The sequence below is a fragment of the Rhineura floridana genome, chromosome 22 (assembly GCF_030035675.1).
Source record: "Rhineura floridana isolate rRhiFlo1 chromosome 22, rRhiFlo1.hap2, whole genome shotgun sequence".
Classification (NCBI taxonomy): domain Eukaryota; kingdom Metazoa; phylum Chordata; class Lepidosauria; order Squamata; family Rhineuridae; genus Rhineura; species Rhineura floridana.
In genome coordinates this window covers 5,898,072-5,925,749 of record NC_084501.1, presented here as the reverse complement: position 1 = coordinate 5,925,749, position 27,678 = coordinate 5,898,072, and the positions used below count along the sequence as shown (strand labels likewise).

At 49.3% G+C, this 27,678-nt stretch overlaps 1 protein-coding gene across 1 annotated transcript in view; it reads right to left on the bottom strand.

Moving 5' to 3' along the window:
* Positions 1–1,970: 1,970 nt before the first annotated feature.
* Positions 1,971–27,678, bottom strand: part of NCSTN (nicastrin) — a 32,814-nt gene continuing 7,106 nt past the window's right edge. The window contains exons 4-17 of the mRNA XM_061606676.1: positions 26,554–26,672; positions 25,721–25,866; positions 21,903–22,053; positions 20,837–20,943; positions 18,611–18,763; positions 13,895–13,999; positions 13,342–13,413; positions 12,065–12,240; positions 7,865–7,967; positions 7,522–7,617; positions 5,504–5,591; positions 4,594–4,748; positions 3,921–4,136; positions 1,971–2,686 (exon numbers count right to left, since the gene is read on the bottom strand). Coding sequence (XP_061462660.1) covers positions 2,564–2,686; positions 3,921–4,136; positions 4,594–4,748; positions 5,504–5,591; positions 7,522–7,617; positions 7,865–7,967; positions 12,065–12,240; positions 13,342–13,413; positions 13,895–13,999; positions 18,611–18,763; positions 20,837–20,943; positions 21,903–22,053; positions 25,721–25,866; positions 26,554–26,672 — 1,810 coding nt within the window. The 3' untranslated portion in view covers positions 1,971–2,563. The remainder of the gene's footprint in view (positions 2,687–3,920; positions 4,137–4,593; positions 4,749–5,503; positions 5,592–7,521; positions 7,618–7,864; positions 7,968–12,064; positions 12,241–13,341; positions 13,414–13,894; positions 14,000–18,610; positions 18,764–20,836; positions 20,944–21,902; positions 22,054–25,720; positions 25,867–26,553; positions 26,673–27,678) is intronic.

Below are 27,678 nucleotides of genomic sequence, written 5' to 3'. Positions count from 1 at the left end.
AAATTCCATAGTTTGACTATGCGCTGAGTAAAGAAGTACTTCCTTTTGTCTGTCCTGAATCTTCCAAAATTCAGCTTCTTTGAATGTCCACGAGTTCTAGTATTATGAGAGAGGGAGAAGAACTTTTCTCTATCCACTTTCTCAATGCCATGCATAATTTTATACACTTCTATCATGTCTCCTCTGACCCGCCTTTTCTCTAAACTAAAAAGCCCCAAATGCTGCAACCTTTCCTCGTAAGGGAGTCGCTCCATCCCCTTGATCATTCTGGTTGCCCTCTTCTGAACCTTTTCCAACTCTATAATATCCTTTTTGAGATGAGGCGACCAGAACTGTACACAGTATTCCAAATGCGGCCGCACCATAGATTTATACAACGGCATTATATCGGCTGTTTTATTTTCAATACCTTTCCTAATTATTGCTAGCATGGAATTTGCCTTTTTCACAGCTGCCGCACACTGGGTTGACATTTTCATTGTGCTGTCCACTACAACCCCGAGGTCTCTCTGCTGGTCGGTCACCGCCAGTTCAGACCCCATGAGCGTATATGTGAAATTCAGATTTTTTGCTCCAATATGCATAATTTTACACTTGTTTATATTGAATTGCATTTGCCATTTTTCCGCCCATTCACTCAGTTTGGAGAGGTCTTTTTGGAGCTCTTCGCAATCCCTTTTTGTTTTAACAACCCTGAACAATTTAGTGTCGTCAGCAAACTTGGCCACTTCACTGCTCACTCCTAATTCTAGGTCATTAATGAACAAGTTGAAAAGTACAGGTCCCAATACCGATCCTTGAGGGACTCTGAGGCAGCCTTTCCCAACCAGTGTGCCTCCAGATGTTGTTGGACCACAACTCCCATCAGCCTCAGCCAGCGAGGCTGATGGGAGTTGTGGTCCAACAACATCTGGAGGCACACCGGTTGGGAAAGGCTGCTCTAAGGTGTTGGACTGCCCCATTCCTGCTTGAGAAATGAGTGGGGAGGACCCAGGTTTTGAACAAAACAGGCTGCCACCATCACGTTCAGTCAGGCCTGGAATTTGCCCTTTAGGCCAAGGAGTAGCTTGTCTTCTCGTGGCGCCACAAGCTGGACTCTGGTGCCATAGCAAAGGCTTCAGTCCTGCGCTGTAGCAAAGCCAACCTTAGTACATGCACCCAGAATGCTTGCTAAATTCTCAAATCCAGATGAGGGACGGGCCTGGATGGAGATTTAAGCCTCACTCTCCATCACACCAGGGTCTACTGCAGCTCTTCTCTGGTTCAGGCCGGGGGCACCGAACAGGTCTCTCTTATCTGGGACTTTTTCCAGCTACACCCATTGCTGGGCCCAATTCACACCCTTTCTTGAGTGGTTTTGCCTGGCTGAACTATCTGATAACGCCTCTTGCTCGCTCGGATGAAGGATAGAGACGGGCGTTAAGTGTAGAAACTAATCTATTGTGCAACGGCATTTGTGGCTCCGCCACGTCCACCACTCGCATATGCCCCCTGGAAGACTGCACAGCAAGGAATGCGGCCCTTGGGCTTATATGGGTTCCCGACCCCGACCTGCTCTATACTCTGCTGCTCTGTGCCGATGCGATTTTACCAGGTGCCATCTGCGCGCGTCAGCTACGAAGGCTAGTTTTCTTCCCTTTTTTAAGAAACAAAATGAGTATCAAACCAGAATTTTTCAGGAAGCCAAATTCTACATAAAGCACCATTTTGCTGTGTTTACACACAGCCCTGTTTATAGCAAATACAGTCAACTGTTCCTTCACCTTCACAAGGCACAGCGGTCATCTCGGAATATCCCCTCGGCTCCTGTTGGTGGCTACATGCAAGTCGCTCGCTCTTTCAACTGATCTCGATCTACAGCACTTACGGAGAAGAGCGCTCTGTTCCCAGCTCTGCGCCCCGAGACACAAACCCCTTGATTCCTTGGTCATCCAAGGAAGGAAGATATTAAAGTCAATGGGATCAGTGTATTTAATTTGTTTAGTACTTTTTTTTAATTAAACCAAAGCTATTTATATAATATGTACAAAAAATTCCAAATTTGTTTTAAAAAAGGAATATTTTACACCCAGTTCCCCCTTTCTAGCCTCCTGATGTCCTTCTTTATTTGCATCTTGATACACACAGATCAAAGGATTTGAGAATATCTTTAGGTAACCTGGATCTTAAAAAAAAACAAATGGAAAAAGCAGAACCAAAGAGACGGGAAAAAAGCCCCCATCTGCACAGAACACAGGAGACGATTTCTCTAGTTATCTGGCCTCATATTCTCAGAGGTACGTGGCCCACGGACAAGGCATCTTTTCTGAAGGTCAAAAAAGGCCTGGCCGAATCCCTTCCCCCCACCCCAAAAATCAATCCCTCCGTTGCCAGTTTCCTCTTGCAGTACAAGATTGTTTGCGGAAAGGCTGGGGGGGGGGGGAGAAGAGAGATTCCTTCCAGTGCCACAGTCGCATCAAATCACAGAAGAGTGTCCAGTGTTGTTCTACCAGCAATTTCAAATTTCTCGCTCACTCGCTCACACGTCCCTAGTTCTGAGCACTAGGACTTCACTAGCCCGGCTTCAATATGCCACAGCTCCAGAGTCTCCCGGGGTCGTGAAAAGCACGTCCGCTTTGGCATTGATGAAGTATGTAACAACAAATGAGACAATCAGGATAGTGATGCCCACGATCAGCGTGACGATCTGCGGAGAGGATTAAAACGCAAGAACAGCTGTTAGAAGAAAGGAAGGCGACCGCAGCGCTGGAGACTACAACAGTCCCAAAGTGCCCAGAGCAACCCTGCAGTCTTGAAGGAAAAGCAACTTTGAAACTGGGGGTGCACCTATTAGACACAAAGGTGATAAACCTATTGGGAGGGGACACACAGAATTCCACAGAATAGCTGGATTTGATTCCCTGAAAGGCTCATATTTGTTTTTGTTTTAAATTAAGTTGCTAGCCCTCACGGACTGAAAAGAGGCCAAGCCTGCTGAAATCTCAGAAGCCAGAGGGGCACCTGGGCAAGATTCCAATCAGCAAAACCCATAATGAATTATGCAAAAGCAGAGAAAAGTATGCATATTGGCACAATTTTGTCTCTGACTGCAGAAATCCAGGTTGCCCCAGCTTCAGAGTTACTCTGTAGGCGGTCTCTGGAGATCACAAGCTCAGTTGGACCAATAACATACGAAGCTGCCTCATTCAGGGTCTATAAACACCAGTCCATCTAGCCCAGGACTGGCTGTCTTGACCAGCTCTCCAAAGTCTCAGGCTGAAGCCTTACCCAACCGTGTTGCTCCAGGTGAGTTTCGCTAGAAATGCCAGGGACTGCCCTCAGGACCTTCTGCATGTGTGCTACCACTGAGCTATAGTCCTTCCCCAAATATCACATGGAGCTACCTTAGGAACGTGGGACGCTACTTGGACGGAATCAGATCCTTGGTTCACATCTAGCTCAGCACTGGCTGGCTGGCAGTGGCTCTCCAGAATTCCAAACCGGGGACATTCCCAGCCTACCTGGAGGTGCGACTGGGGGTTGCACCCAGGACCTTCTGCATGCAAGGCAGATCCTTTACCGCTGAGCTACGGTCCTTAGAGAGAGTCAACCCATTGTTCATCCATCCTACTCTTAACTGGCAGCGGCTCTTCGGGATCTCAGGCTGAGGAGGGTCTTTCCTGCCCCAGAGATCCCTTTAATTTGGGAAGTCAGAGACGGAACTCTTCTGCATACAAAACACTCCAGTGAGCGATGGCACTTCTCTGTACAAATACGCAACCCGGGCTCTCAGCCTGAAACCAGCTGCTGTGCCGGGACTCTCATAGGGCCCAAAACTTTCAAGCTGGCCCTCAAACTGCACCGAGGGGCCTGGATCCAAGCTCTGCCTTTTGTGCTGCAGCAAAGAACCACTCCGGTACCACATGGGGACAGGGACTCACCTCAAGCTGCTTGCTGGCTACGAGGAAGATCCGGGCGTGGAGCTCCTTCCAGCGGCTCTCTGTCCACGTGGAGTACTCAGTGGAGCCCCATTGCTGGAGCTCAAAGGCTGGGGAGGAAGCCTGGCTGAGGCGGACCATTGACCGGACACAGTACGGCTTGCGGGGGGACGTGGCATTTGGGGACGGCGAACCCTGCACCCACGTGTAGTCATACAGCTGCAGCGAGAACACAGCGGCAATGGACACAGAGATGGCTCGCCTGACCCAGGTGCGAGTTTTGGCCAAAGCTGACAGACAGTGATGTGATCCTTGTCTGGGGGCTTCCCGAGGAAGCTGCGTACTGCTGTTTGTGCATTTGTGGAAAACTTTTGTACTACGAACGGAGGGCGATTTTGAACTATCAAGATTACTTTTCCTGGAAGCCTCATCTCTTGGCTCGTTGCTTACAGGAGTTCTGAAAAACCACTGATTTGGGATATGTGGATGTGTGTTTTTTAAAAAACCATTTATACCCCATGTCTCCAGGAAAGCGGTGGATTACAATAAAGTTAACTTCAGCAACAAGGCTGGGATATAAATCTAGGAAATTTACAATAAAATTAAATGCACAAAAAACAGCAGAATAAGACGGGGGTTTTTTTTGGGGGGGGAAGTGTAGGAAGAGCATACTCACTTGTCCCTTGGAAGCTTTGCTAAGGTCCATGCACTGTTCCTTGGTAGTGTTGTCATCAAGCCTGGTGCCCGTGAGGTTGGCCAAGACGTACTGGACGACGTAAGTTGAGTTCACAGGGTGATTAACAGCAATGTAGTACTGGAGGGGTCCATTTCCTGGTCAGGGAAGGAGGGAGGGAGAGAAAGGTTCCAAGTGCAGCTGGTTAGGTAGAGACACCAGGCTCTACAAGTCAGTTTTGCCAGCCCAGCATCCCCACTCCCCAAGGCATACGAGCCCTGACGGATCAGAGCAAAGGCTCATCTAGACCAGCATCCTTTTTTCACGACGGCTAAATAAGAGCCAGTGTGGTGTAGTGGTTAGAGTGTTGGACTAGGACCTGGGAGACCAAGGTTCAAATCCTCAATTCAGCCACGAAGCACACTGGGTGACCTTGAGCCAGTCATTGCCTCTCAGCCTAACCTACCTCACAGGGTTGTTGCGGGGATTAAATTAGGAGGGGGAGAACCATGTACGGCACTGTGAGCTCCTTTGGAGGAAAAGTGGGATATAAATGCAATCATAAGTAAAATAATAAATACAGAGATACCTCTGGGAAGCCCGCAAACAGGCCCAAAATGCAACAGCACTCTCCCCACCTGTGATTCCCGGCAGCTGGTATTCAGAGGCAAACCACTTCCAATATTGGAGCAAGCACACCACTCTCACGGCTAGCAGCCAGTGACAGCTTTATCCTCCATGAATTTGCCTATATCTTTTAAAAGCCATCGCTAAACCCCTCGGCACTTAACTCTGTACCGCGTGAAGAAGCACTTTCTTTCATCCCGAATCCCCCAACGTGCAGCTTCTCAGGATGGCCCCAAGTTTTAGTACTATGAGGGAGAAAAATGCCTTTCGCGGTACTAAGCCTTACCCAGATATACTTTGAGCTCTGGCTTAATGATGGCCTGGAACCAGGGATTGTCAGCTTGGATCAGGAAGCCATACAGCATGCGCGAGACCTGGAAAGAGGGTGATGGATCAAGTCGGAGCTACAAGAGCAAAACGTCGAGCGAGGGTCACCTGGCAGCGGGCCGAAAGGGCTGGACTGTCCCACTGAGAGACCCGGGCTCCGCCACGCTCAACCACGTGGTCTCTGGGGAGCCACTCTTTGCCTAACCAGGGGTCACCGGTTTTATTGTTTTTCTGTCGTTTATTTAAGGCATTTATATACCACTTTTCAGGTAGACTGCACAAAGCGGTTTACATTGCAACGTAAACAATGAATAAAAACAGAGACATTTAAAATCAGAAATCAAGGAACTAACTACTGTAGAACGATATTCTCTCAATTGCCTGCACAAGCCTGGTGATACAGAAACGTTTTCAGCAGGTGTTTAAAAACCAGAATAGAAGGCGCCCGCTGAGCCGTTAGCAGAGCATTCCACAGCCCGGGGCGATGACACAGGAGGCTCAATTTCTTGTTGTCAGATGAGCCTCGCCAACTTAGGGAATGACCATTGATCTTCTGGCAGATGATCTCAGTGATCGAGCTGGGATATAAGGGTACTGGTGGTCCCTAACGTACCCTGAACCTAAGTTGTTCAGGGCTTTGTAAATCAATACAAGGACCTTGAACCTGGCTTAGTAGCAGATGGGTAACCACTGCACACGTTTTAACAATGGTGTCACATGTTGTCGACCATGTGCCCCCATCAGCAGTCTGGCTACCGCACCAGTTGCAAGCTTCTGAACTAGGCCCAAGGGCAGCCCCACACAGAGGGCACTGCAGTAATCCAGCCTTGAGATTACTAGCACGCGGACAACAGTGGTTAGGCTATCCTGGGTCCAGGAACTGCTGCAGTTGGAGAACCAGGCAAAGCTGGTAAAAGGCACTCTTAGCCACAGAGGACATTTGAGCCTCTAGGACAGAGATTTATCCAGGAGTACCCCCAAGCTATGGACCTGCTTCTTCAGAGGGAGTGCAACCCCATGCAGAACAGGTAACTTGCCTATCTCCTGGACGTGGGAACCACCCACCCAAAGTGCCTCCATCTTTCCCGGATTCAAGCACAGTTTATTGGCCCTCGTCCAGTTGCCCACTGCATTCAGACACATAGATCCAGAGCTTTCACAGATTCTGGCATTATGGAGAAATATTGATGACCCCTTGCTCCAAAACTTACTGACCGCCCCCAATGACTTCAGATAGATGTTAATGACTGGGGAAATGATAGTACCCTGTGGAACCCCACAGCGCAAATGCCAGGGGGCTGAGGAGTGCTCACCCAGTCCTACCCTCTGAACAAGGCCCTGAAGGTAAGAACAGAACCACACATATAGTGTGTCCCCCCATACCCACCCACTGAGTCAGCCTGGTAGGATACCAAGGACTTTTACAGGATTCCACTCCTGGAGAGGAGATTGTGGAACTGGGCACAGAACTTAGCACCCCTCCACATTTTCAAAAAGGAAGTTTCCAGCCCTTCTGATAGCTATAGAGGGTGGCTTGGAAAGCAATGCTTGACTGATGGCCTCGCAGTAAGGGGAGCTCTAGCGACTGGGATGCCGGGGGCGGGGGGAGAGGTAGGTCCCTGGCCCCTCTGCCTAACTAGCAGAATAAATCCCACCAAACACACAGTTCCGATCAGAAACAACTTTGATTTGTGTGATCTAAGTCAGAGGAGGGGGAAAGGCTTCCTGCTCCGAGCTAGCGGTTGGCGGTCAGAGAATCATTAACTCAGCTTCAGTTAGGGTGAGGGGAAAGGACCTCAAGCTGAAAAGGAAAAAGGTGATGGTGATAGGGAAGGCGGGTGGTTCAGGGGGACGAAGCAAGACGTGTTATGTTGGCACAACACGGACAGGGAGAGACAGACGCACGTATCTAGACAGAAGGGAAATACACAAGAGCTCAGGCCTGGCACCAGGCCCCTGGACCCCATCTGTTCGTACCGTCGCTGGATCTGCCCGAATAGCCAAGGTGCTGCCATTTCCCCCTGCAAGCTGGTAGAGCGCACGGGCAACCACGGTGGCCACTCCTGCCAGGGACTGCAGGAGAAAAGGAAAGAGGTGGCTCCGCGTTAATCGAGACAGGCAGGGCCTGCGCGACACGCAGAGAGTGCACGCCAACAGCCCTCCCGTGCCTGACTGTGTGCCGGCTGCCGGCACGTCTCTATGACAACTGAGCGCGCAGGACAATACTGAGTTGGAACCACTCTCCCCCCCCCACCCCACAAGTCTTGGGGAAGGACAGATGGAAGCCCCCCACCACCACCAATATCACAGCACACGGAACCTTAGCTGTGTCCGTCTCGTAATTCAGCATCTCCTCGGGGCTCAGCCCCTTGGGGTATTTCATCAGGATGTTCTCCGCCGTGTCGTAGACGCTCTGGTAGTAGCTGAAAGAAGAGGAGAAGGAGAGGATGGCCTGGTGAGGGTGTGGCAAGGCAGTCGCAAACAGGCCATGCTTGGAGCAGGTGCTGGGAAGCTTCCCCTGGGAACGGGGGGAGGGGGAAATCCAGCCGCCTTCTCCCCCCTCCACCTCAAAGCTTTTAATGAGGCTTTATAATTAACTTGGCCCTTCTGCAGCTTCTCCTCAAGGCCGTTCGTCGGAAGGCAGAGGGAGAAGCGAAACCCTCGCCACTAACACCAAAAATGTACGCAGAAGAAAGTCCCACCAATCTGTTTTGGAATGCAACCCAACCCATATGAGTGAAGGGCTCCCGCCATTGCCAAGACACCACGGGCAAGAGGTTCCCCCCCCCCCAATCACCACCAAAATCACGCAATTTCAAGAGGTCAGACCTAGCGGGGCGCAGCATCAGCTGCCGGCAACAAGCGGCGCTGGGGCCACTGATGTGACATTCTAGCAGGAAGGACAACCCTTTCTGAGTTGAGCCACCTTGGCACAAGTCAGGCTGGATCACCTGCTGTGCCAAGGCAAAAGTAATAGAGAAATAAGGCAGATATAGCAGGATTCCAGGTCAAGGATTCCACGACCATTTTACAGAAATCAAATGGCTGTTTAGTTTGCCGAAGTTTTGACAGAAACTGGTAAACAGAGAAGCTAAGAGTATGCTATTGGGGGGGGGACACACAAACAAGTGAAATTTGCACTTCAAGGGAACCAAAGAACTTCCTTTAAACTCCTGTGATTGCTGGCAATTCTCATCGGCATCACAATGGCTACATCTCCCTCTTCTCCAGGAATGGACTCAGCAGGTGAAGTCCTGCAAAAACACACCTGGCCACATCCTCTTGTTCAAACCTTTAAATGTCTAGTGCAGTGTTCTTCAACCCTGGGTCCCCAGATGTTGCTGGGCTACAACATCCATCGTCCCTGACCATCGGCTAAGCTGGCTGGGGATGATGGGAGTTGTAGTCCAACAACATCTGGGGACCCACGGTTGAAGAATACTGGTCTAGTGGGAGCACAGGAAAGAGCCTCCTCGGTGGCTACCCCCAGGCTCTGGACCCTTCCTGGGGAAGATAGACTAGTTTCCATCAGCAGGTGAAGACTTTTCTGTTCCGACAGGCTTTTGGGAACCGACTGCAAGAGCTATTAAATAGGGTGCTGTTTTTACTGATTTGTAGTTTTTTTAAAAACATCGCTGTGCTTTAAATGGTTTTAATTTTATAGTTTAATTACATTTTAATTCTGTCTTCTGTACAATCTATTTATATGCTTTTAATTGTATTTGTTTCCCTTTTTATAAGCTGCCTTGAGTCCCGTTCTGGGGAAGAGGCAGGATATAAACAAATAAAAACAAACAAATCAATAACTTAAACCCCCTCCCCATTTTACAGAAGGGGGACAGAGGCTGCGAGAGAGTGGCTTGCTCAAAGGCCAACAAGCAAATTCCTGGCTAGGCCTGCTGGGCATGGGGGGGGGTGTCTATCAGTCTTCCACGGCTCTCAGGACAAACTAGCTGGATCCAGGGTGTGGTCAAGTCAGAGAGCACAGCCAAGGCGGCGGCAGCAATCGCACAACGTTTCAACGCGCAGCCAGGCAGCAGACGGCCCGCGGGGCTCTCTGCACTGGGCAGCTGGAGCCCGAGAGCTGAGCAGGCCTCTGGGAAGCCTGTGTCCCAAGGCACAGCCACGAAGCATTTCCTCACACACAGGCCACCTTTGCAGAAGGTCTTCAAAAGGAAACCGGCCCTTTCCCGCATCCCATTTGTTTCTTGAACTAGGGCGACGCGCCACCAGAGTCTGGGTCTCGCTTCACGCCGGCGGCAACAAGAGCCTTGCCTCCGGAGTCTCAGTCCTGGGCAATGCCAGAAACGCAAGGCAGCCAAAGAGCACAGATGTCAGACAGGTGTGGCTCAAACCTGAGTGTCCTGCCCCTGCTTGTCGGAACAGCAGCAGAGCCAAGAGAACGGGGCTGCCCAGGAATCTCTGGTTATGGGTTGCCAAAGAACATATTTATGGGGAGGGGGAGGGAGGGAGCGCTGTGGTCGAGCGTCTGTTTTGCACGCTAAAGGCCCCAGGTCCAATTCCAGGCAGCTGGAGGTAGGGTGGCAGAGAGACTCCCCAGTCTGAAGTCCGGGAGAGCTGCTGCCAGTCAGTGAAGGCAACACTGAGCTAGATGGAATGGTCTGATTCCAGTATAAGGAAGCTTCCTAAGGTCCATATGGTGCGCCTGCGTGCGTGCGCACATGCACAGCACAGGCGCCGCGGCTGGAGGGCCAAGGGAAGAGCCCTGTTGCTCCAACACCTGGATTTCCCCGGGCCACCACAAACACACTTTTCCCATGTTTGTTTTCGTTTGAAAGCAGTCCTTGAAGAACAGATGAGTCCCTCCCTGTACGCTCCATTGCTGTTTGCTAACCTCTGGCTGCTAGCCAGCTGCGGGGAAAACATTCTTGGAACAAAACTGGATTTCTCGTGGCTGTCAGGACAATTATGCTGCGCCTCTTTAATTACATGGCACACGTCTGCTTCCCTCTGCCTTCCTCCCCCCCTGCCCCACAACACAGAGCTGCAATGCTCTGGCCAGCATCTCCCCCTCCCCTCGCATCTTTGCGCAAAGGGGTGGCCAGAACTCCCCCTGCTGTCAACTGCCAGAAAGGGTTCTGCAAGGAGCTGCTTCTTCAGCTGAAGCTCTGTGGCGTTCCTGAGTGTCAGAGACCATGTCAGAGACCAGCGCCTTCCGCAGAACAGGGCTGCCTGAAAGCCTGGGCCCTGCCCCAATTTCCCATGGTGGCCCTATGAGAATTTGGAGGGGCAGGGCACTGTAAAGAAGCCTGCAGGCTTCACTGGGAAGGAAGGAAGGAAGGACCCCTTTGGATCTTGCATGACATGCCCCAGGTCTGCCTGAGCTGTTGCCTTCGACTTTATTCTGGAACTGCCCTTCCCTGCAGACTGAGTGGATCATCATCATCATCAATTGTATTTCTAACTCGCCTTTCAACCCAAAGGCTCTCAGGGCGGTACTCAACATGACGGAAATACGCTACGTATCAAAGTAACATAAAACCAATAACCATCTGGCCGCAAAAGATCAGTTCATCAGCTCATTTGTCTCCAAAGACCTGAAGGGACGGGGGAAAACCCACATGCCCTCAAGTGTGGTGGCATGGGGGACATTTCCGTAGCCCTAACAGAGAAGGCCCCGCTCTGGGCTGTCATTTCATGAGCCAGAGTTGTCAACGGAACGACCAGCTGGGCCTCCCTCATAGATCTTCAAGCCCAGGCTGGTCCTAAGCCACACAGGGCTTTACATGCCAGGGTCAGCACCTTAAATTGGGTCTGGTAGTGAACAGGCAGGCAGCGCAGCTCTTCTCAGGGATGAGTGCAGGAAGGCAGGACTAGCTGCCTTATCTGAATCACTGGTCCATCCAGCTCAGTCCTGTCGACGGTGACTGGAAGCCGCTCTCCGGGATTTCAGGCAGGGGATATTCCCAGCCTGGAGATGCTGAGGATTGAACCTGTGATCCTCTGCACAAAAAGCATGAGCTGCAGCCCTTCCCATGTAACATGATCCCATTTTGCAGAGCCAATCAACCATCTGGCATCCTGGACTAGATGCAGCCTCCGGACTGTCTCCAAGGACACCTCCAAGTACAGCACATTGCAGTAGTCTAAACGTGAGGTTACCAGAGGCTAGTACTAGGCCGTCATATGGAAAAAGCAAATAGCTCACAGGAAGTGGCTTGCTCATACTGGGGAAGAAAGGGGCATCTGCATGAGCCATCAGGACTGGGTCCTCTGGATCAGAAGCCCTCTTAAGCTGTGAAAATGCCCCACAAATGGAGGTTTGACGGACCGCCTAAGGTTCTCGGCAAGGCAGCCTGTAAAGAGAGCAGGAGTGTCTTGAGGGCTGGAAACCTGAATTAGCCAATTGGATTTCTAACTGAAGGGCTCCAAACACACTGGGAATGTGGGGAGGGGGAGCACCTTCCAAAGGACATCTCTGGCACTCAGTAGCAGGTGTTACCTCACTTGGAAGCATTTCCCAGCCAACCTGAGGGGCAGGGGTCATTGGGCCACTTACCTATTGTGGAAAGCGGAGCGATGGTCAGCTAGCACCACCCCAGGGATCTGCCTGGCCCTCAGGAACCGCTGGAACGAGGACGGTGGGAGGGGCTGGGAGACGCCGATCTCTTGCACGGTGACGCTGGTATTAGCGCTGCTGTTTTTCAAGGCCTCCACCATGTTTTCAATGCTCTCCTAAGAAGCAAGGACGACAGCAGTAACGACTGTCATTTGTGTAATGAGGCTAATTATTACCTTGCACCTGCCCACTTCCAAGTGCCGTGTTTACAGGGAAAGGGGTAGATAAACAAACCTGACTTGACAACATTAGCAAGGCGAACGCAAGCTGTCCTTTGCGGCAGGTGCTCGGAGAAAAGAGCCTCTACTCACCAAGCTGGCCATTTGACTTTAAAAACAGACACGGCGCTAGGCGAGGCTGCAGCCATATCATCTAATATTCTCCAAGCTCCTCACCTCCCACGAACCACACCCCTATATCCAGAAATGCTCTCAAGCCCTGGGCTAATCTCTGCCACTCCCTCAAGGCACTGTCATTAACACAGCACCGTCCACTCATGGAGGTCTACTGAGTCTGAAAGGAAAGGTCCCTGCCCCTAAGCGCTTGCAGTCTGTACTCTGGACACAGGGGAGATAATAGAGAGAGGGGCAGAAGCTGGAGGTGGGGTCAAGAGGTGAAGAAAAGGCATTCAGCTCAGCTGCAGAGATTTCGGGATTGTTTCAGTAGGTGGGGAGGACTAACGGGTTGCGTCTAAGGCTTCCGGGGAAAAGGGATTTGGGGGAACAAGAGAAAGGGCATCATGCAGCTATCCTGGGAGGCAGCTCCAAGCTCAAGGGGGAGCAAGGAAGAAAAGGGGGAGTCTTTTCAGGAAGCAGGGGACCTGTGGACAGCTAAGGGCGGCAGGGCTGAAGGTGCAAAGGTCACAGGCAGGGATACGCCAGGGGAAAAGGGCCGAGAGAGATAGGGGTAGGGCAGGAGGGCGAAGGGCCAGGCAGGAGGGTCACGGTGAGGCAATGGAAGACCAGAAAGAAGAAGACTTCAGGAGTCCAGGGGAGAGACAACCAGAGCACAAGTTTTTGCCCTTTAACCAACATGCCCACACAGATATCAAGAGCAGAGTGGGCATGGCTTCTTTGTTTGCCAGATTTGCCGGTAAGGACCATCGCTGAGGGAAACATCTGCCAGCTCAGCTGGAGCACCAGCCAGCCCTCCCGACCACCTTGCCACTCAGCACTGCTTTGGAACAGCAGCAGCAAAAAGGCACGTTTCCTCATTACCTGGGCAGACTGGTTCTTCCGCGATATGGGATCTGTGTGCACCCAGAGATCAGAGCTATTCCTTAACGCAACCTGCAACAGAAGGAGCTCCCGTCATCCCGCTTGATGGCAGCATGGGGGGGGGCAATCTAGGCTCTCTGGAAAACAGGCAGCAAGAGCGACAGGGGCAGCAAGGGGGTCTACTGAGAGACCCACGGAGATCTACTGAAAGTTAGAAATGCAATCAGGGAGGGCACTTTGAGAAACAGGAAGCAAGGTGTCTGCTCACATGAGCAACAGGAGCAGGAACGGCATCTACTGGGAGACTGCGCTGCTTGGAAATGTGATCAGGGAGATCTGCGGTCTGGGCAGGCAAAGAGATTTGGTTTTTCTAAACTCAGGAGCGGGAGAAGTAAACTGGGGGCTACTGGCCAATTCCAGAAGCCTACCCAGCAGCCGCCGATTGTGAAGAACTTTGGACTAGGAGCGCTTAAGAGCCACACCGGACCGAGCAAGAGAACACACGCAGGGTCAATTAGCACTGGTTTGTCATGTCTTAACGACCCTTCCCTACCTGACTCAGCTCCAGGAAGGAATGGATGTTCTCCACCTTGAACGGGAAGTTGCCGTTCTGCATGTCGTACACCATTCGGGAGCTGCCGATGTAATCAAAGGCCTCCTTGAGAGGGGAAGGCCAACACGGAAAAAGTGAGCAGACAGACTTTGGCCATCTAGCCTCAGCTAGGAACCACAACTGCAATGATTTATATCTGGCCTGTGCAATTACTGCAGCAACCCTTACAACAACTCTGAAAGTTAGACAAGGGGGAGGGAGGGGAGGCTTACCTGAGGCCAGAGGCTAGCGCTTCCATGGCAGAAAAGAGGTCTGAACCAGGGTTTGCCAGTTCACAGCTCAGTCTCTTAACCGCAATTTCACACCAGCTCGTCTGAAGCAGGCTGCAGTTCTCCCCCACATACAACCACAGCAGGTAACGCTCCCCCCCCCACCTTACAGGGTCACAGATGTACAAAGCATTTTGAACGCCCTAAAAGTGCCATATCTAGCATTACGACCACCAGTTTCCCAGCGGCTAATTCTGCAGCCTTCTAAGGGCGGTCCTGACTGCAGCGTCTCCCCCTTCCTCCCCCCCAATCCACCCCACTTCCTAAGGGGGGGAGAGATCATATGGCGATATCACAGGACTTTGGAGGCCACCACAAAGTTGACGGCGTTAAGCAAACGAGGCCCTTCCGTGCTGATGCCTGGAGGGGAACATCAGCTGGTAACCACCGTTTCCCTCCCCTCCCATTCCCACCCACCCACCGCTTCCAAATATCCTCTTGGCTTCACACAGCCGCCAGCTCTCAGAAATTAAAACTCATTTGCTCCAGAGCGCGCATATATTTTTAATCCTCTCCACAATGATTTACTTTCAGAGGCAGCGGGCCTTTGCGTTAACAGTTGCTGGGGGAGGGAGGGGAAAGAGCTGCTGAGAGCCGCTGCCTTCTTGCTCCTCCCCAGGGGCATCTGCTGCTGGCAACAATAGGCCGGGGTAGATGGACCTCCCCCAATGCCCACCCCCCAAGCCAGACCCACTGGGGCTCATCCTCTTACGCTTTTGACATGCGCCGACATATTATCCCAACCAGCACCCGCTGCTTTTGGCCAGCTAAATCCCAGCCGAGGGAAAGGGAAAAGGCTTCCCTCCTCGAGTGTACAGGGAGGAGAAGGCTGTAACAGTGTACTTGGGAAAAGCAGCAGGTCAGGATGCCTTCATTGCAGTGGAGAGTGTGGGCCCTGATGTCAGTGGGGCAATGAATCCACTCCGAGTTTTAGTCTGAATTTTGAAGGAGCTGTCCGAGGCAGCAGAAATGTATCCCACTAAGACTGCCATATCAGTAGCTCGTTTAGACCCTTCCCTCTTCCACTGCTTGATGAGCCCTTCCCTCAGACCCTGCTATTTGGGTGTCACATCCCAATACTTGCAAAAATTGCAAGTAGTTTTAGATGAAACAGATTATCTTGACCCATTCCAGTCTGGGTTCAGGCCTGGTCATGGGACTGAATCGGCCTTGGTCACCCTGATGGATGGCCTTTATCAGAAGAAGGACAGGGGGAGTGCAACTCTGTTTTTACTTCATCTCTCAGCAGCTTTTGATACCACTGACCACGCTATCCTTCTGGGGCTGACTTGGTGAGATGGGTATCGGAGGCACTGTTTTACAGTGGTTCCGATCCTATCTCCAGAGTCGTATTCAGAGAATAGCATTAGGTGATTGTCTTTCAGCCCCCTGACAGTTGTGCTGTGGGGTGCCACAGGGTACCATCTTGTCCCCCATGCTGTTTAACATCTATATGAAGCTGTTGGGAGTGGTCATCAGGAGATTTGGGGCAAGGTGTCAACAGTATGCTGATGATACCCAGCTCTATTTCTCTATAACATCTGGATCGGGAGAGGCCGTGCAAGCCCTGGACCTCTGCCTGGACTAGGTGGTGGGCTGGATGAGGGCCAATAAACGGAGTCTGAATCCTAGCAAGACGGAGGCGCTGTGGGTTGGTGGTTCCCGAGTTCAGATAACTGGTCAGTTGCCTGCTTTGGATGGGGTTGTACTCCCTCTGAAAGAGCAGGTCCGTAGTATGGGGTGCTCCTGGATTCGTCTTTGTCACTAGAGGCCGAGGTGACCTCAGTGGCTAGGAGTGCCTTTTACCAGCTTCAGCTGGTAAGACAGCTGTGGCCGTTTTTGGACCGAGATAGCCTGACCGCTGTTGTCCATGCACTGGTAATCTCCAGGCTAGATTACTGTAATGCGCTCTATGTGGGGCTGCCCTTGAGGTTGGTCCGGAAGCTGCAGCTGGTGCAAAATGTGGTGGCGAGATTGCTCACTGGGGCAGGGTATCGCCAATATGTTACTCCACTGCTGAAAGAATTGCACTGGCTACCTATTAGCTACCGGGCTAAGTTCAAGGTTCTAATTTTGGTGTATAAAGCCCTATACAGCTTGGGACCAGGATACCTGGAAGACTGTCTTACCCCTTATATACCCAGTCAATCACTGTGCTCTGCAGGTGAGGGCCACCTGCAGGTACCATCTTATCAGGGGGTTCATTCTGCACAACATAGGAAGTGGACCTTTAGTACCCTTTGGAACCCCCTCCCCTTACATATTAGACAGGTGCCATCTCCGTTATCTTTTTGGCGCCTACTGAAGACCTTCCTCTTTCAACAAGCCTTTTCAGCAGAGACATCCCAGTCCGCGTCTGTGTTGGAATTGCTTTTTAAGACGTTCTAAAATCTTTTTTTTAAAAGATGTTTTAAAAGCTTTTAAAAATGTTTTGATGATGTTTTGTTTTAATATGTTTTTAAAGATGTTTTTGTCTTAATATATTTTAAAGTCTGTTTTTGTGATGTTTTGAAGTGTTTTTAGTGCTTTTGTTTGCCACCCTGGGCTCCTGCCCAGGGCACCCTGTATCCTATACAGATATAGGATGCCTGTCACTGGAGCATGGGTGGCAACAGGGACCACTTGCATGCAACTTGGCAGAAGGGAGGCTGCTCCAGGAGTAGGGGTCAGAAACTGGCAGCCTCACCCCCAATATCAAAAGAGCAAGGAGTGTGGCCAGACAGCATCTCTAGCGATGGGACAAGGCAGCAGGCCTTTGGGGGGGGGGCAAGGAGCTGAACTGATGGGCAAGCAGGGAGCCTTGACCTTCCACTTCTCGTCCTAGTTCTCAACCAGGGATCCAGAGGTGACACAGCAAGCACTTGTGCTTTTGGTGTTTGATCTTTTTTTTCTGATTGCAAACCACCCTGGGTTCTTACAAGAGGAAGGGTAGGGTAGACAAACATAACAATAAGTAAAGTATGGGAAAGCTCCATGGTGTGCCAAAACCCTGGCTTTGTGGTTTTTAACGGGAATGGGGTTAATTATTTCCCAGAAACCTGGAGACCAACAGCCTGAAACATGTTCTGAAGAACATTAAAGTTGGCAAGGTGGTGGTGGTGTGGAAAAAATATCTATTTCCGGCGTACGTTTGTGCACCCAGATAAACAAAAGCACAGTAAGTTCCTGCTCTAGGGTTTACCAGATGTAAAAGCAGGATGAACCACAGGTGAGTTTTGTGAGCTCTGAGCCTAGAGAGGAGCTGATTGTGAGAATCGCTCCTGAACTGATTCAGTCCATTAGAGCAAAATGCCCCCAGCTTATCCATGCCTGCAAGATTCCTGGGTTGCGCAAGGCGCTGGACTTAGAAAACATCAGCATCTCAACTTCAGCCCCAACATGCTGCATGAATCCAGCAGAGCAATTAGTGCAACTCTGGGGAATGTATTCGTGCTGTTTCTGGTGATGTGGGGAGGGAAAGATTCCATAACAGAAATTTTCCTGTGACTATACATAAAATTATTAACAAAATGGATGGATTCAACAAAATGGATGGATCTAGAAAACAATCTCTAGGAAACACGCCTGCATATATAATCCAAAAATTAAGTTTGCCCCCAGTTTTAAATGCCATTTTAATGCCCTAAAACACTAACGAGGATTCCAATTAAGAATCACGTCCAAGTAAAACTCTTTAGGTGATAGAACTCAGAGTAGACCGATTGAAATTAACAGACTCACCAATTTCAATGGGCCCACTGAGCATGACTGACACTGAATATCAACCTCTGAATATAAGATTTAAGCCACAATCAATCTTTATTGAAACTTTTTTTCCTAATCAAGTAGCTAAAATAAGTTTAGCTATTGGAAAAAACTTTTATGGAGACATTTATGCCATGCTTAAAATTAAGATGGCATACTTTTTAATGCTTGCTTACTAAATATTAGTCAAAACAAACATGCTAAATCAGATCCCAACAGATGGAGGGCATCAGAAAATTTTCTATAAAATCCACGTCACTGGCTAATTCCCTGGAGGGACTGGGATTGGGTACATCTGCTTTCCTGATAACTCCATTTCCCTAAGGGTAAACATACTTATTCTAGGGCTCAATGGCAACATTTTCCAGCTGAGAATAACAAACCCGACCAATGCAATTCCTGTTACCAGTGCAGAAGCTGGCAACTCTCCCAGCCCAAAGTACATTGGAAGCTATCTTATCTGGAGTCAGATGACCCTTGGTATGCCTAGCTCAGTATTGTCAACGCTGAGTGGCAGCAGCTCTCCAAGGTCTTAGACAGAGAGGCGTTTCCCAGCTCTGCCTTGAGATGCTGGAGACTGGACCTGGGAGCTCTTGCATGCCACAGCCCTTCCTCTCCTTCCCATGAAAAAGTGAGGCCTTACCCCCTGGAAGAAAACAAACAGGATGTTTTTCGGCAATGAATGAACATCGGGGATTTTGTGGATGGCTTCGGCCGCAGCTAAGAGGGTTACAAAAGACGCAACAGCACTCTCTGCCCCGGGGGCCACATTCCAGAAGAAAGAGTGGCTGTCCATCTGCCAGGAGCAAGAGAAAAAGAGTCAAGGCAGCCCAGGGAGTGCTGAGAATCTGCTAGCACTCACATCGCCCTGCCTGCAAGCACGTCGGTTTTTGGTTTCTGAGAACTCAAAAGTGCTGGCATTAACCTTTAAAAGCAGGGGGTGTTGATCATGTACTGTATCTAGAATCTGTGCTTTGTCAGTGCAATCTATAATCAACTTTTCAATGCCATTAATTCATATTTTCATTATTCTGCTGTTGATTGATATCATCATTGGTCATCGATGAGCTTATGCAAATATGTATCACACTGCTTCAAGATATTTTCTAAGTTACTTTAGGTTGCTGTCATTTCAAATACCTTTGCTTTATTTTCTATCAACTCGTTATCTCATAATACCATAAAAGCTTTGTACCTCAATAAATGGGGGTACTCATTACAGTTAGTTTTGAGTTTGTGGTTTTTCCATGGTCACGCTTTGCTCCTCGTTCCACTGGGCTGCTGCTCAGCAAACTGAGCCAGGATTGGAAGGATCCGATGAAGACTGATGCATAGGCCAGAATTTAGCATGGTGTGCGCGGACCCTGATTGGATCCCGTAATTAACATTGTAGGGAACCTCAGGCCTGGGGGCCAAATGTGGCCTTCCAGGTGCTTCTGGAGACCAGACCACCCCTGCTCTCCCAACGCAACACTCTTCGCTGCCCACTAGTCAGCTTCTCAGATTCAGAGCAGGTTTTGGGGGTGCACAGAGAGTTAGAAGAAACCCCACTGTGTGCGTAGATAGCCATTCGTGCAACATTGTTTTATACTGCCGGTTGCTGCGATTCAGAGCAGTTTTAATTATGTCCTATGCAATGTTTACAGCCAGTGTGGCGTAGTGGTTAAGGTGCTGGACTACGACCTGGGAGACCAGGGTTCGAATCCCCACATAGCCATGAAGCCCACTGGGTGACCTTGCGCCAGTCACTGCCTCTCAGCCTCGTGAAAACCCTCTTCATAGGGTCGCCATAAGTCGGAATCAAAGGCAGTACATCGACATTTTATGCAACGTTTATTAATTTGCTGTCTTATTATCAAGTATAATCTTTGTCTGCATTTAGCTGGAAATGTAATGAAATGAACATAAGAAGATACAAACAGCCTGCTGGGTCAGGACAGAAGCCCCTCTAGCTCGCCACCCTGTTCTCACTGTGGCCAACCAGATGCCCATTCTGGAGGCCCACAAGCTGGACCGAAGCACATGCCAACTCACCGCTCCTGTGCTTGCCAGCAAGTGGCACTCGGAAGCACACCATGCAAAAAGATTATGCTCTGAAAGGTGGCCTAAAAATACTTGAAACCGGATGACAATTTTATGGAAGGCGGCAGATATTTTACATCTGCACTTAAATTTGTAAGGAAACCTTTTTAAAAAGGTCACACTGGATTGCCACGGTGATGCAATTTTTAAAAATTAATGTCAGTTTTATCCTCCAATTTTAAACTCAAGATGGTCCCTTTAAATCATTTTAACAGATATTGTTTGTATAGTGTTTAACAATGTTTAACATTTAAAAAATGGAAACGGACGGCCTTCAAGTCGATCCCGACTTATGGCGACCCCGTGAAGAGGGTTTTCATGGTAAGCGGTATTCAGAGGTGGTTTACCATTGCCTTCCTCCGAGGCTGAGAGGCAGTGACTGGCCCAAGGTCATCCAGCGAGCTTCATGGCTGTGTGGGGATTCGAACCCAGGTCTCCCAGGTCGTAGTCCAACACTCTAACCACTACGCCACACTGGCTCTAGTTTAACATTTCTGTTAAACTATAATGTTTAACAACTACAAACTGCAAACTTAGCCAAATCTACATGATTTGCTTTATATGTTTTATATAACTTATATTTTCATGCAGTTGCAGTCTATGGTCATGTGATAGAATCCTGCTACCACCTACCAATCAGTGAGTTCTGAGAAAGTGAGGGGGAGGGGGGACTTGACTCACAGTCGACACAAAGGCCAACCAATCAGTGCTGTGCAAAGATGGCTTCTGCTCTACACAAGAACATTTCTCACCGTCGCATGCCCAAAGGCAGGAGTAGAAGACCTACCCGAGCAGAAGCGATAATGACACTATCAGGGTCCAGCTTTTCAGACTCATTGATGGGCTTTACCGAAGTCCACACGTTGTGATCTTTGAGAGGGTCGCAGACAACCTCTGGAGGGGGGAGAAAAGGCAGCCTTGGCAAAACTGACCAACTGGCCATTTCTTGGCCTGGGAAGAATGACTGACCCCACCACGTGTGGCTGCTTGCCTTTGCCACTCCTCAAGGCAGCTTTGAAATAGCAATGTGGTATTTTTAAAACTATGTTTGGCATCTAGCTGGGAGAAAGGAGACCAAAGCCCTTCGCAGCCTAGCTACCCACAAGCCTTTTGGGAACTGGAAATAACAGAGACTGAAACTAGAATCTTCTACAGAAGTGCTCTCCAACCTGGCGTAGAGATGTGAAGGCCCAGGAAAAAAAACAAGAAAATTTGGGGGGGAAACCTGCTTCCCCCAATCCTCAATTTTTTCCAGGCCTTCCCATCTCCAACATGGATCCCTCCAGATCCTTTGAACTCTAACTGCCATCAGCCCAACCAGCACAGCTACGTTGGCTGGCGTTAATGGGAGCTGTAGTCCAAAAGACCTGGAGGGCATCAGCTTGGCCAAGGCTGTTCCACATGCCAAATATGCATTCTACCACTGAGCTATGGCAGCGCGTGAAGCTGTCCTCTGGAGAATTAGCCCACCATGCCCAATATTGTCTCCTAACGGCCAGCACCTCTGCAGCGCCTCAGGACTCTCCCAGTCTATTGCAGTTTTCCCCTCACAGAGCTACAAATTCCCAGCATGCGTAAGAAACTAGTGTTCCCATTATTCTTTGGGGAAAGTCATGCGCTTTACATGTGCGTCGGAGGTGCTTAAATGTATGGTGTGGACCTGCCCTTGGTCTCCAGGCCCTCCATCGTCTTCATCACCCTCCTCAGGACGCCTTTCAGTCTGCTGATATCCCCCTTAAACTGCAGGGCCCAGAATATCCCAATGCCCAGCTTGGTTTCTAAGCCCTGGGGCTAGCCCGACAGTCTCCTGCCTCATCTGGGGGCAATTCCCGGCACCAGCCCTGCCGTCTCACCTGGGTTGAGGCTGAAGGTACTTTGGATGGCACTGCGCCGCATGCAGGTGACTGTGCTCGTCACGGCGTGCATGTGGGAGGACAGCTGCATGGCACACAGCGGGTACTGCGGGACGGAGCCATTGGCAGGGAGGTTGTAGGCTTCAAAGCACTGAAGGAGGAGGAGGAGAAAGGGGAAAGGTGGGCAAGTTGCCCACGTTAAGACAGGCATCGTTTCATAACACTCATTTGTATGCGTTCATTACAACTGCATCCAGCGGTGTCCCTGTGCTCATGGGGGATGATTTGCTCCAGCAGAGGCTTCTGTGGATGGGAGCGGGAGGTGATTTTAGTAAACGTCTCCTTCACCCTGCCTCCGTGCTAACTCCCGTGCTGTTCCAAAGTGCTTCAATCTTTGGCCTGGGGGAAGCACGGTGAACTACAGAAGGAAGAGGGAAACGAGCAAAAATCACTTTACGGAAATCTCCGCTGGATAGATGAGCCTTTTGTGAGACAAGGAACAAAACTGGATGCAACCCTATGTTACTGCACCGGTCAAACGGCAACTCGGGTAAGACACAATACTAGTCAAAATCAAAGTTGTAGATAACGTTTTCAGGCAACTCTCCCTAGAAAGCACATATATTCATTTATGCACACAGCTCTTCAAGAGTGTTAAAGGTAGAACAGTTTTCAGTGCCACCATTTTGTTTCTTAAAATCTAAAGAACGCAAAGGAGATTAATGCTATTGAGTTGTCACATCTTTACATACAAATATCCCCCCCAAAAAAACTTCAAAGGTTTGAATTTATCTGAACACAGTATTAAAACCACACTAAAGCTATTTCTTTATAATCAAATTACACAGCACTTAAAACTAACATGGCAAACTTTTTTTTTTAGTTTTGCTTACTAAAAGCAAGTCAAATGAACATGCTAAAATCAGATCTCCATCAACTGAGGACAACAGAACATTTTTTGATTAAGAAAACTCACATCTCTAGGTTAGGCAGTCACGCTTTAAGATATAATTTTCTTTTCTTTTCTTTTTTTGAGCCACTCATCTAATATTAACAGTTAAATGAGATTAATAGAGTAATATAATTTTTATAAATCACTATCCTGACGGCCAAATTCCACACACTGGTACGAGCAATGAATTTTGCAGACCATTTGCGCCGGAACAAATGATAAATTCCCCCCTCCCTGTAATGGCATGGAAATATTCCAGGTTGTAAGGATATTTCAAGCTCCTACTGGGAGGAAGGGCGGCATATAAATCCAATAAATAAATAAACAATGACTTCTAGATTATGTGTGATTTTCTCAGATATCGGCAGATTTCAAACATCATTATACGCCAAAGACAACTGCTAGTCACGTAATGTCTTCCATTTTTGAGCAACGGAAATCTGAGCAGCAGCCTACAGCCACATGAATAATTCCTTGAATGAGTATTTACTGCCTGATCATCCAGTGTGTTTAGTGATGAATAACCGTGGGGTCATTTGAAGATGGTCAGTTTATTCCTGTCCAAAAAGGGTGGCTGAGTCAGCCTGTCGCAGAAAGAGCAATCAGAAGTGTAAGCCTCTTGTTGGGTCAGATCAAAGGGCCACCTAGCTAGCATCCAGCTTCCCACAGTGGCCAACAGCCAGAGGCCCCCAGGAAGCCCCCAAAGAGGAATGCTCCCCCTGCCTTGCTTGTCCCCAGAGGTAGACTGCTGTGAACATGAAGGTACTTTCCAAGGCCCTCTCCAGGTCCCTGCCTCTGACAGAGGCTGGTGACAAGTGAGACAGCCTTTTTGGTTGTGGATCCCCGTCTGTGGAATGCTCTCTCCAGCCAGGTCCACCAGGCACCTTCGTTGACATCTTTTCGAAGTCAGGTCAAGAATTACCTTCTCCTCCCAGTCATTTGAACGAGACAAGGCTGTTTTATTAGTAGTATGCTGCCAAAGCTTCCTGTGGCTGTTGGGGGGATGCCTGTTCTACCTTTACAGTATTTATATTTTTAACATTTCAAATAACTTGGATATCTTTGGATAACAAGCAACTAACAAGCATAATATTAATACTGCTACTACTAATATTCTGGGCTAATAGTTGTTCATAGGCTCTCTCCTCCCTAAAAGTCTCTCTCTCTCCCTTTTTAAAAAAGCCACCCAAGGTAATGGCCACTTTGCAAGCTCCAAAAATTAATGCCACAATGCTGTTCTTCGGTCTGTTCTGAATTGACTTCCCGTCAATTCCAATGTGTGAACCCAAGTGAGACTACAATTACAGGAGTGGAAGAAAAAACAACTTCCCCCCCATCGTTTCTGCCCCATGTTTCATTTCACAAACCTCTACTACATCCACTGTTAGCTGCCTTTCTTTGCACCTAAAAGGCCTCCCAAAACTTTAGCCTTTCCTTGTAAGGCTGGCTGCTCAGGTTGCCCTTCCCAACAAACAGCCTTGTGGCAAAAGAGGACTGCGTGGAACAGTGGGTAGCTTCAACACTGCAAATCTGTACGTTTTAAAAACCTGTTATTTGGGGCTGCATTTCCCTAACTTAAAGGCTTTTATCTTATGAACTTACAGTTGGTTTAGAATCTATAACTTTTTAAGCTACGGTTATCTACACAGCTCTTTTACTTATTCTTGTGGCCTATGTATGCAGCTGCCAAGGTTTTTTACGGGACGTGGAAGCTAGATAATCTATCCCTGATATTATTCCACCTTTGCTAGCTATTTGTTCGTTTCTGGCTCATGAAAGCCCTTAATGACCTAAGGTATCTTGCATGGCCTAAAGTGTCTTAGCTGCCTTCTCCTTTCTCTACATCTCCAGGCCCTGATCTGTGCCCTGTTGGCATTAGGGCAGACGGGCGCAAGAAACAGGGCCCTTTCTATTACTGTGCCGCATCTTCCTTGGGGAGATCTGGACAGCATGGTGTATATAGTTCAAGTGTTGGACTAGGACCTGAGAGACCAGGGCTCAACTCCCCATTCAGCCATGTAGCTCACTGAGTGACCTTGGGGCCAGTCGCCATCTCTTAGCCTAACCTACCTCACAGGGTTGTTATGAGGATAACATGGGAACTGGGAGAACCACGTATGCCAGCTGGAGGTCCTTAGGGAAAAGGTGGGACATAAGGGTAATAAATAAATTAGTTAAATCTGCCAGGCCCCTCCTCTCCTGACATTTACACAGGCACATAAGATGTGCTTGTTTCAAGCAGGCTTTTGATTGTCACCGGTTGCTGCTTCTGAAGCGTTAAACTGATTTATGCTAATGCTGGTCTCAGTTTGGTATTTGCTTATGATGACGACTATTATTTTAATTGATTATCCACCTTTCACCCTGAGGTCCCAGGGCGGGTTACAGTTTAAAACACATCATAAAGACAACTTAAAATCACAAACATACTTTTGTGTAAATTGTGATTTCATTGATTGTGACATTTTATGCCAAGTTTAGACATGCTTGAAGCCCCACCTCACCCTCCTTTGGCTACCATTTTATAAAAAAGGTAAAGGTGTCCCCACACTTGTAGTGCGAGTTGTTTCCGGCTCTTAGGGTGATGTCTTGCGACGTTTACTAGGCAGACCGTATATATGGGGTGGGATTGCCAGTTCCTTCCCTGGCCTTTCTTTACCCCCCAGCGTATGCCGGGTACTCACTTTACTGACCATGGATGGATGGAAGGCTGAGTGGACCTCGACCCCTTTTAATGGAGATTCGACTTCCTCCTTCGGTTGGAATCGAACTCTGGCCATGAGCAGAGCTTTGGCTGCGTTACCGCCGCTTGCCACTCTGCGCCATGGAGTGGGATAAAACTGACAAACAATCCACCTGGCAGTACCTTCTTAATAACCTCAGTTTCATTCTCATCTTGTAGAAGGAAGATGGGGAAACCAAAGTCCATGTAGGAAAGGCCGCTGCCAAGAGGGTTCCACAAGGTCACGTTGCAGTGAGCATATTCAGGACCGTAGCTGCCATTGTAGATGCCTGAAGAACAAGGAGGCAGAAATGAGCCCATCTCGCTCAGAAGGAAAGACATCTCCATCACCCTGGAAAACGATGGTCTCTAGTAAACGGCCATCTGTACAGCAATGCACCAGGATGTTTTCTGGTTAATGGTTGGTAAGCCTCTTGCAGTGATTGGCAAAGCTGCCCTGATGTCACAGAAGGGTACCTGGCTGCCACTGGCCAGACTGCTCCTCAAACAAGGCACAGTGAGTTAGGAGAGGGGTAAGAGAAAGGTAGTGAACTTGGGAAAAGAGGGACTGAATGACAAGATGAGGAGAGGAAAGGAAAGGAGGAAATGTAGGGTGAGAGAAAAGACAGAGAGGATGCAGCTGAAGTACCATAGCAGGTAAGGAGCTCAGCCTTGAAGCAAGAAATCCTTGGCTTGGATCTTACCACTGCTGTGAACTCCCTGGCTGGCCTTAGGGGCAAGTCACTCCCCTCTCACACTCCTCACATCTGCTGTGATGCCGCTGCCCTCCAGATGTTTGGGATTACAAGTCCCATCAGCCTCAGCATCAGATGGCTGTTCTGGCTGAGGCTGATGGGAATTTCAGTCCAAAACATCTGGAGGGCACCGGGTTGGCAAAGGCTGGTCTACAACAACAAAAGCCCCACTGCGTTCACATTAAGTAACCCTTATCAAGGAACGTGACCAAAAGTCCTTACCAAAGCCATCGTTGGGGCACTGTAGGCCAGGAGAGAACCCTTTGGAGGGGCTGGGCTTGGAGATGGCCACCGCCAGCCCAGAGACCCGAGAGCTGCCTTTCAGCGTCTGCATTATGTTCCTGTTGAGAGAGCCACAACAAAAACAAAAGAGAAACAGACCTTCCTGGGGGCTTTTTTAGACTTTTTATAGCTCACTGTCAACCACCTACAGCAGTTAGACAGCCAAAGACAAACGGGAAGATTTCAAACAAAAATACAATTGTTCCTATGGAAAGGAGGCATAAATCATAGAGGAAGGATTTAGGCACATGCTGTATTTTTCCTTCCACTTCTCCGTCGAGCAGCAACTTTGAGGAACTAGAAAGTGTCGCTTTCCCCTTATATATCTCTCACTTTTCAAAAGGATAGCAAAGGAAGGGAATGCTCAGGTGTTGAATGCCATCAGGTCGGGACTAATCATCTTCACCATTTCTTTTTCTCCTAATGAAGAAAGGTGTAACCATTAGCTCTCCCCTTCACCCACAGCAGCATGAAGCCTTCAAGCCACCCCACCCTCTTCTGCTTTCTCTACAGCAGGGGTGGCCAATTGCTTTTGGCCCACGGGCCAACTCTCTGGGGGCAGCGTGCCAGCAGTGGGTGTGGCCACCCCTCACTCTCTCGTGCAAACTCTTGCCCACATCCACGGGATCTGTTCCAGTCTAAAGGGAGCATGCTGTGAAAAAGATATTCTGTGCTTGCTTGCTGTACCATGCAGCAGCTCACGGGATAGTCGCACAAGCGTAATCATCGATGCAGAGCTCAGGAACACCACAGGAAGCTGCTTTATACTGAGTCAGTCTCATCAGCCCATCTAGCCCGGTAAGAAGACGGGTTCTGCTAGATCAGGTCAACGGCCCATTTAGTCCAGCATCTAGTCCAGTGGCCAACCAGATGGCTCTGGGAAGCCCACAAGCAGGACCTGAGTGCAAGAGCATTCTGCCCTCCTACAGTTTCCTGCATCTGGTATTCAGAAGCATACGACCTCCGACCATGGAGGAAGAGCCTAGCCATCATGACTGCTAGCCTTGCCCTCCATATATTTGTCTAATCAACCATTTTTGTCTTCAGCCATTTCAGACCCAGGAC